The 10051-nt window shown below is 36.0% G+C and overlaps 1 protein-coding gene across 1 annotated transcript; it reads left to right on the top strand.

Moving 5' to 3' along the window:
• The first annotated feature begins 4014 nt into the window (after positions 1-4014).
• On the top strand, positions 4015-6451 carry LOC103439751 (alpha-L-fucosidase 1-like). The gene is made up of 3 exons (XM_008378357.4): positions 4015-4588; positions 4699-4938; positions 5607-6451. The coding sequence occupies exons 1-3, from the start codon at positions 4047-4049 to the stop codon at positions 6310-6312; spliced, it is 1488 nt and encodes a 495-aa protein (XP_008376579.2). The 5' UTR covers positions 4015-4046; the 3' UTR covers positions 6313-6451.
• Positions 6452-10051: the final 3600 nt, after the last annotated feature.

Genomic DNA, 10051 nt, shown 5'->3' with positions numbered 1-10051 from the left:
TGAAGAGTTATTTATTTAGAGCTCTATATGCAATTATATATTTTTATTTATGGAGTAATTTGATTATGCGATGATTTTTTTTTTTGTGTTAACTTTTCTTAAGTTGATTTTTGGACGTGTTATCTTAAATTTTTTTATGAACCCTTTCAACTTGAAAAAGTTCAAGTTATAACAAAATTAGATTTCATCACTTATGAATCGTTCGTTTGATTAGATTATCTTATCTCAATCTTATCAGTTGAAATATACAAATCCCCACTTTGCCATCTGAAATAATTTGATTTTCAAGTACAACACAACAATTTACCTAGCACCAATTAGTAAATTAATATCATACAATCTTAAAAAAAATTATTTGAAAATTTCACCCACAAATATCCATGAACGTTAAATCAATTTGAAATTTTAATTCTTATGGAATTTTAAAAAAATTATTAATTAGTCAAATTGCAATAAAAATATGTAAGAAAAAAGAATTAAAAAAAAAAGAATAAAATGTGAGTATAAGTGCATTCGCAAGTAGAGAGTGAGTGATAGAATTTTCCTCATTTGAGTTGCTACTTTTTTGTGGGACCCATTATTTTTTGGGGCTAGATGTAGCCCAATTTTATGCTACTCAAGAAATGAAGTTGATAGCTCCAGTAGTGGATCTAACCCCATTTTCCAACTCATTAGAGATTACATGTTTCATTAAGACTTAAAAGATAGTAATTTCATAGAGGATAAAACCTCCATTGAGAATGCTCTTAGGTATAGTTTGGTATGCAGACGGGACGAGATGGAACGGAATGGGACGAGACATGACATGATAGGACGGAATTGAGAGGGAGCAAAGATGCCATCGGATGGAAACAAGGAGGAAGAAGAAGGAGACGGAGATGTTATAATTTTGTGTTCCACATATGTGGAACGAGTCGTTCCAGGGGATGAGGTGAAACGAAAATTCACCAAAAATTCGTCCCGTGAAACAACACGTTCCACCCATTTTAGGCATATCAAACGTGAGACAGAATGTCTCATCCCACTTCGTTCCGTCCCGTCCCACGTACCAAACGGTACCTTAGGGCGGACCGTGAAGATGGCCTTTCGTTGACGATGATCTCCTTTTGCCGATGGCCTCCTCCTTTCTCTTCTTGGCATTGAGTATTATTCTTGCTATTGTGAAAATGCAGGCGCATCTCGTAATTTTTTATTTTTTTAAATTTAATTTTAACGATTTTAAATTTTTTTTTTAAGAAATGTTAAGGAGAGAGTATTCTTGTGCCAATAGTATAAAATATTGTGCCAAAAACATATGACAAAAAATCCATGAAAAGTCTCATTTTTTAGAGAGTATTCTTGGCATTTCTCTTACTTTTTATATAGTTTAAAATTTATCCATGTGCCACTTAATACTACGGTCTGTTGGTATTCCTCTTCACTTGGAAGTGAGATGTCTTAGGTTCGAATCTCGTGATGAATTCGATACCAAATTAGGTTGCCAATTACGTGACTTAACCGAACTCACCATTCCCTTAATGTAAAAATATTGATGTACTAAAAAAAATTATCCATGTGGCAATATTTAAATAGATTTATGGATCTCACATATGAAACCTTACAAAATCTCTTACCTAATTATAGTGACAGATTGTCCTTGACGATCCACAACATAACCCTATTATGTGGCCTTCATAGTATTTTAACTATTTAAGAATGTTTTATAAGACATCTCACTTCCCTATTATGTGGCTTTGCATACATTAATATTCTCCACTAATGCGTCCATATTTTTCTAGAAACGCAATCACTGTAAACTTCCAAAGTCGACAGCCATGTAATGGAGACTCTCTTTGCAATATAGTTTCCGTAGCGACGCTTGTTTGATAAATACTTGTCAGATATTCAAAATACAAACTACTCATCTAATAAACACTTATCACGATAAATTGGTGACGGGAGAGTATTTATCCTTATAAATTTAGGGGTGTGCTATCCACACATCCCATTTTATTTTTCACACACCCCTTGATATTTTTTGTCCGTTGATCTTCATCAATTCATCTGATCTGACGGCCGAAAATTAAAAAGGTGTGTGAGAAGTAAAATGAGGTGTGTGGCTATCACACCTCTAAATTTATAATGGTCCTTCGCATATGAACTCAGACGAAAACGCAAAGAAATCCGTGAACGATTGCAGCACATAACAACAATTGCAAAGATAAAGTGAAGAAAACAAAACTTGATGCAGAAAAAGGTTGGTTGGTGTCATGCATGCTTGTCTTTCTTTATATGGGAGAATATTCTTTTAGGTTTTATATATGTGTTTGGTCCCCCTATTCCCACCTATAAAAATTCATCTTCCTTTAACAATTAGTAGTAGTTGTTATTACTTTGGCATTGCTCCATCAAGATAATTTCGATCTCTCCATGCTTGGTCCTCGCTACATCACTTTTAGATGTGTTCATCTGTTTAGAAATGATTTAATTTTTTGAATACTTTCCCTTGATTTTTTTTCATTGATGTATGCTTGTTTAGTTGTTTTCATTTGGTTGGGTTTTTTTTTTTTTTTTTTTTTTGAACAAACGATAGTATTTACATTAAGGAGGAGGGGTGGGCTCAATGGCGGATTTAGGATTTAAATCTTGGGCAGTCCAAGTTTTTTAGATAGAAACAGAGCGCAAAGCACGCAAAAAAAGTTTTAGTTTATTCACTGAGGCATTTCGTCAAACATTTGATGAGCGATATCGAGAAAATTTATTGAGTGTAGGCTGCGCAACCTGTCGAGTGTAGTCCTAGCAGGTATTACATCAAACACTTGGTAGATACAAAAGGACCCGTACAAAACATTCAGATGGTCCTCGGAAGACCTTAACATGTATATTTTCTGAACTCAGGGTGGTCCTAGGACCACCTAGGTCCCAGTGTGCATCCGCCTTTGGGTGGGCTTAGCCTTACAATGTGCTAATAATAATGTGGTTCAAACTCGTCTATAGCAAAAATCGAACATAAGACCTTTAACTTACAAGTGAAGAGGAATATCACTAGACTGTAGTACTAAGTGGCTTGGTTGGGTTTCTTTAGATTGTTTTCTTTTTCTAACTTCAAAAATAATAGCAAGTTTGGGTTGAGCTAAGTTGAGATTAAAACAATGTATTCTTCATGCACTCAAGTTCGAATCCCCCTCTTCATAGTTTAAATTAAATTATAAAACGGCTCAAATAGAAAAGGAACTCATAAAATAGTAAATACTCTAGCAATTATAATGTATATGCAAGAATTTCTTTTTCGGTAACAAAAACTTCAGGAGAAGGGGAGGCTACCTCATCCCAGGCATGGACGGAGGCACCTTATATTCATTGGGGGCAAATGCCCCCACTCACATTGATCTTAAAAGAAAAAAGAGTACATGTAATATCAATTTCCACACATTCCCTTCTCTCCTTACACATTCTTGTGCATTTCTAGCTATTGAGTTCCATAACTAAAAGAAAACCAATCGATAAAAATAAGCAAAGGTGTGGTAGAAGGATAAAAAAGAGGTGTGTGGATATCATTAATTTCATTTCGCTTAATAAATTTTTGGTTTAATGCCCCCATTAAAAAAAATCTCTAGCTCCGTCCCTAATCCCATGATTAGGCATACCACAATCCTCTTTGAAGACTTACAGAGGGGGGGTCTTAGCCCATGTACATATAGTAGTGTTACACTTATCATTTATTTGTATCATCATTTGTATCACCTTTCTAATAAAGGTAGAGCACACAACACATGTTGGTTTCATTTCTATTAGAAAAATAGTACAAATAGATGGTAAAATAGCATTTTTGCTGTATATGCAAGAATTTCAACCTGAAACAAAACTAACACGGTGCAAACTAAGTAACATAAACCAAAGAAGATATAAAAGAAATAAAGAGATTAAGATGAATCCTATAGGCCAATTTCAACTTATGGGTTTTATTGAGATTATAAAATTAAGCACGACTATAATTCCAGTCCTATTTAATTGGTGCTAAATAGACAACAAATAAATGAACTCAAAGGGCCAAAGCCATTGTAATTATGGCTAAATTATGGTGCTCTTTGTGCGTAATCACATTTTTTCAGCTGTGCACTTTCACCTTCTCCAAGTTTGAGCAAGTCTCAACACCTCCACTGCCAATCCTACCCCTTCCCACATACCTCCAGCTCAAATGGCAGCAAAGGGAGATCATCATGTTCCTCCACTTCGGAGTGAACACGTTCACTGGCTTCGAACGGGGAACGGGGCACGAAAGCCCCGGAATATTCAACCCAGTCGGTCTCGACGCCAACCAATGGGCCAAAACAGCGTCGGACGCCGGCATATCACTGATGATACTGACTGCCAAACACCACGATGGGTTTTGCTTGTGGCCTTCAAAGTACACGGATCACTCCGTGGCATATAGTCCTTGGAGAAATGGTCACGGGGATGTTGTGCATGAGCTGGTTGATGCAGCCAATCGCCGTGGGATTGATGTAGGGTTCTATCTCTCACCGTGGGATAGACATGATCAGAGATACGGGCATGAGATTGCCTACAACCAATACTACTTAGCTCAACTGCAAGAGCTTCTCAATAGGTAAGTCCCCTGATCCAATGCATTTATCATTCGATCTAACTCACGTCTGATACAAAATATTAACTTTAATGAGTAGTAAACGTTTATTGATTTGTTTTTGTTGTTGATAGATATGGGGGTGTGAAAGAAATTTGGTTTGATGGGTATAAGGGGAAGAGTGCACCAAACATGTCCTATTATTTCACAGATTGGTTCTCCATGGTGAAGGAGTTGCAGAGCTCCATTAACATATTTTCGGATGCGGGTCCGGATGCTAGATGGGTTGGAAATGAGGAAGGGTTTGCCGGGAGCACGTGTTGGTCCACCATTAATCGAACCTCACTATCCATTGGCAATGCAAGCATTGAAGAGTGGGTACCATTTTTTGCTTTCTATTCAAGGAAATTCACTTTTCTTCTCTTTGTAATAAGATTCCATCATTATGATAGATTGAGGGTTGGATTTCTTTCTATATATGACTAGTAAGTTTTTAGGCGAAGCATGAACATACGAATATGGTCCCACTCATCTTGACACAGAAAAATTTATTGTTATGCTTATGATTTTTAAGGTTTTCCGTAGGCTCAGGGTCCGAATTCAACGCTTTTACTTTAATTTTTTTTATTGGGTTTGATTTGAGGTTGGTGACTCCTATAAAGTTCAAGCAATATGTTGCTTGTGAGCTTTGAAGAGGACTTTGGTCTTGGATCAGTGGAGGGAGAGATGAAGAAAGTCAGAGAAGCTTGAAGTTTTGGTTTAAAAAAGAGGATGAGGAGGATGACACCATACCAGACCCAAATGACGTTGGTCGGTTGCTCATCACACGACACAATAATTTTTGTAAGATTAGGAGAGCGTTTCAAATTGAAACATTTGGGCCTCTCTTAGACTAAAATTCTGGCTTCGCCATTGCATAATTGTAGCTCATTTAGCTTAACCTGTAAACAAGAACATTGGTTGATGACTTGATGTTAGTGTAGGAAAGTGATATCTCAAGTCTTAATCCACCATCTAATTGATGTCTTGTAATTGAATGCAGTTATCTCAACAAGGGCGATCCAAAAGGGACGGATTGGTTGCCGGCAGAGTGCGACGTTTCGATCCGAGATGGATGGTTTTGGCATAAATCAGAGTCACCCAAGAGGCTAAGCAAGCTACTTGAAATTTACTACAACTCGGTGGGGAGAAATAGTGTGCTGCTACTCAACGTGCCTCCTAATTCGACTGGACTTATAGCCGACGAAGATGTTCAAAGACTGAGAGAATTCAGAAGTGCAATCGACACAATATTTTCAACCAATTTAGCAGAGAAATGTTCTATTGAAGTTAGTAGCCAAAGAGGAGGCAAAGGAGGAGGTTTTGAACCTGAAAATATGCTAGACAATGACCATTTGTGGACATATTGGGCTCCAAGGGATGATGAAAAGGAGAACCATTGGATTGAATTTATAAGTACAAGATTAGATGAAGGGCTGAGATTCAATGTGATTCGGATCCAGGAGGCGATCGGGCTTGGTCAGAGGATCAAACGGCACATAATTTACGTGGACGGTAAGAGGGTGGCAAATGGAACCACAGTAGGTTACAAGAGGCTTCACAGACTTGAAGGGGGAGTTGTACATGGCAAAATTGTAAGAATAAAAATTGGAGATTCAAGGGGGCTGCCTTTAATTTCTTCCATTGGCCTGTATTTTGATCCCTTTTGGCACCCAATTGGGCATCCATCTCAACAAAAAATAGGGTAATAAAAAAATAAAATTGTGGGCTCTTAGAATTTCTCTTAATATTTTTTTATGCCTTTTCTGAATCAATTGATTTTGTTTGGAATACGTTATTCTCTGTTGTACCAGATAAAGGCAATAAAAAGGGCTCTGTTTTTTTATAGCCAGCTGCCCATGCTCTGCGTTTTCTGTAGACCAAGACAAAATTAAGGCATGTTTTAATTTGCAACCGTGATCGGCTTCTTAAAGTTCATTTTGATTCTTCAACGCTACATACGAAGAAATCACAGTTTGATACATGCAAAAATATTATGTTAAAAACATATAAAGAAAAGCTTGTGCGCAGCTCTCCAGCTGTGATTAGTAAGTAGCTAGGACTGAATATTTTCAAAAAAAGGAGCCAGTATTTTCCATTTTGGAGGACATTATTGATGGAGACACACTACCTTCAAGTTCCAATACCAAATGTGAGTTCAGTGATGATTACTTTATTAGACATATAATCAAGAAAACTTTGGTAGGACTCGTTTACTAGGGGAAAATACAAGAGAGTTCTTTGTTTTTGTGACCCTAACCAAAATACAGGATGATTAGGTCGGAGTGTCTCTACCCTAAGTTTTTCTCCTAAAGACGAGACTTGAATGGGGCACATTCTTGGAAGGCATGTAAAGAAGAAAAGAAGGAAAACATTTGGTTATGCCATTGATGATACCATAAGTAAAATGTACATAAATTGTATAAGTTAACATACCCCAATCCCCATCAACATGGAGGGTGACCATCGTCCTGCAATTGACGCTTTCTCCTCACCAGTTAGCTTGAATATGAAGACGTCTAAACGCACGGCAGAAAATATCATCTCCCTTTAAGTAAATTTGAACTAGCCTGCATCGAATCACAAAATCTCTTTAGAATTTCGCATTTCTGTGGTAATAAAATTTGCGATGGGTGTGAATGCAATCAACATTTTTTCTTACCTGGAAGGCTGTGAATTTGAAAGGGCTTTCTTGATGCAAATGGCCATTTTCGTCAAGCCATCTATCTGGCCAAAACACTTCTGCGCCATCACCCGGTAGATAATTTCGCCGAGCCATCCCTCCTTTTGACGTTAATTTCATCTGGCCAAGTATCATTCGGAAAACAAGTCTTTGCATCCTATGATAGCATGCTACAGTTGGCTGCCAGCTTTGTATTCCATGGTGAGCATAACACTGGAAGGAATTCATATTGGCTGGCCAAATTGCTGTGACAAATTATTAAGGGTACAAGTCAGTAATACAATTAGAAATACAGTTAGCAATACAGTTAATAAGTTTGTTAGTATTTGGTTAAAGTAGTTAGGATTTCTCTTATAAAAACAGTGTGTAATTTTCATTCAGTAAGTCAATATAAATCATATTTCTCTCTCTAAACTCTCTCTCTCTAGATCTCTGTATTCATCCTTCTATTCATCATTTCTTCTTGATTTTTTCTTCAATTCCCAAACATTTCAATGTAGTTAACACAAATGCCCTCATCCCATAAATATTGCTTGGCAACAATATACAGTGAAATAATTTCGTGAGCAAATGAGGACAAATTTGGAGTACGGACGCTGGCTACCTGCCAAATAAAGTAAGAATGTACTGTGATGAAGGCCTGAATTTTAGGGAGGTGGATTCTCTCTTCCTCATCTCTCTCAATTTTTCTCCATTCTTACTTAAACGTTACGATTAAGCAATATTAAGATTTTATATTGATTTTTACATAGAAACAATAAAATAAAAGGGAGAGTGTGAGAAGAGATGAAGGAAAAAGAGATGAAAAAAAGAGATAAGAGAATCTTACTCTGAAGTGTACCTCAAGAAAATTCTTCCACAACTAAGTTCATTCCATAAGCAAAATTATAGTTCTCATCCGTGTGAAATATTTCTTTAGTAAAGAGATAGACTTCCATATCCTCATACTGAATTTTCATCTCTCACATTACACTAACGTTTTTATTAAAATTTTAATTAAATTTTAATGATTTAAATTATTTTTTTAGAAATGTTTAGGAGACTCTCTCAAAAGTATAACTCTTTATGGACTCTCTGCTACTTCATAGTTTAACTTTAGCATCAATGCATGTGTCAACATTATAAAATATTGTTCTAAAAACATGAGGTGAAAGAGAATTCATCGAAAGTCCCAATTATGAGAAAGTCTTCTTCGCATTTCTTTTTACTTTTTATGGGAACTGTTATTAGCACTCCAAAAATCTTATTCTACACTCCTGACAAGTGCATTTTTCTTCTTAATTATGGAAAGTTGGAGTGCAAAATAAGATTTTTAGAGTGACAATAATAATTCTCATTTTTATATAGTTTTGAAAATTTATCCATGTAGCACTATTTAATTAGACTCACAGGTCTCGCATATGTTCCACATAAACCACTAATAGAAGTTTTGACAAAATTTTAACAGAATGACAACATTGATTAGCGTCATTCATATTCAGGAACTACAATGATTAATTTTTAATTTTAAAAATCATCTTAATTAAAATGGGTCAATTTTTAGAGATTATTTGTGATAAATATCCTTTTTTAAAGTATGACAATTCTTTTAGCCCAAAAGTTTGATGTTGAGAGTCTTGATACCTAACAATTTTTATTTTGTAACCCTTCTCCTCTGATTTTATTTTTGTTTTTTTATTTCTTATATGGATAAAATTGGAAGAAAAAAAAAAGAAGAAGAAATTCTTATTGTTGCATGATGGGCTTAGTTGCACTCTCCTTTGGTAAATACAATTAGTGGGTAAGAAAATTAGGCCCTTAAGATGATTCATATCAGCCCAAGGTTTATGGTCTGGCCTGCTAGAGGTCAATTTCACACGTGACATTGCATGGGAATTTTTTTTGGTAGAAACTTCCCTATCACGTTATTCGTGCGCCCAAAACGCGCGTATGGAGATATCCTGCATTCCGATCCTCTAAAATGGGTTGTTACAAAATCTGAATGCGGGAATCTCTCTATATGTGTATCTTGAATGAGGGAGTGATCTGGTACAAAAATCCCTATCCAAAAATCTCTTTTTCATTGCTTTTGTAGTTTTATTTTTGTTTTGAATTAGTTGTATGAACATGGTTGTAGTTGTATCCTTATTTTATGTGTAGCCGAAGCATATGAAACCTTACAAAATCGCACCTAATTATAGTGACAGATTGTCCTTGACGATCCACAACCTAACCCCATTATGTGGCCTTCATAGTATTTGAAATATCTAAGCATGTTTCACGGTATGCTTTGCGTACATCAATATTCTCCACTAAAGCGTCCATATTCTTCTTCTAGAAAGACAGTCACTGTGAGAGATTTTCACACATGACATTGCATGGGAAATTTTTTTGGTAGAAACTTTCTTATCACGTTATTCGTGCGCCCAAAACGCGCGTATGGAGATATTCTGCATTCCGATCCTCTAAAATGGGTTGTTACAAAATCTGAATGCGGGAATCTCTCTATATGTGTATCTTGAATGAGGGAGTGATCTGGTACAAAAATCCCTATCCAAAAATCTCTTTTTCATTGCTTTTGTAGTTTTATTTTTGTTTTGAATTAGTTGTATGAACATGGTTGTAGTTGTATCTTTATTTTACGTGTAGCCGAAGCATATGAAACCTTACAAAATCTCACCTAATTATAGTGACAGATTGTCCTTGACGATCCACAACCTAACTCCATTATGTGGCCTTCATAGTATTTTAAATATTTAAGCATGTTTCATGGTATGCTGTGCGTA

This window comes from Malus domestica, chromosome 01 (assembly GCF_042453785.1).
Source record: "Malus domestica chromosome 01, GDT2T_hap1".
Taxonomy (NCBI): domain Eukaryota; kingdom Viridiplantae; phylum Streptophyta; class Magnoliopsida; order Rosales; family Rosaceae; genus Malus; species Malus domestica.
This window is presented reverse-complemented; position numbering and strand designations above follow the sequence as displayed.

Excerpts from the sequence above, each read along its gene's own strand:
- LOC103439751 (XM_008378357.4), top strand. The coding sequence starts at position 4,047 with ATGGCTAAATTATGGTGCTCTTTGTGCGTAATCACATTTTTTCAGCTG. Across the intron at positions 4,589-4,698 it reads CTGCAAGAGCTTCTCAATAG|ATATGGGGGTGTGAAAGAAA; the intron begins GTAAGTCCCCTG and ends TGTTGTTGATAG. Across the intron at positions 4,939-5,606 it reads GGCAATGCAAGCATTGAAGA|TTATCTCAACAAGGGCGATC; the intron begins GTGGGTACCATT and ends AATTGAATGCAG.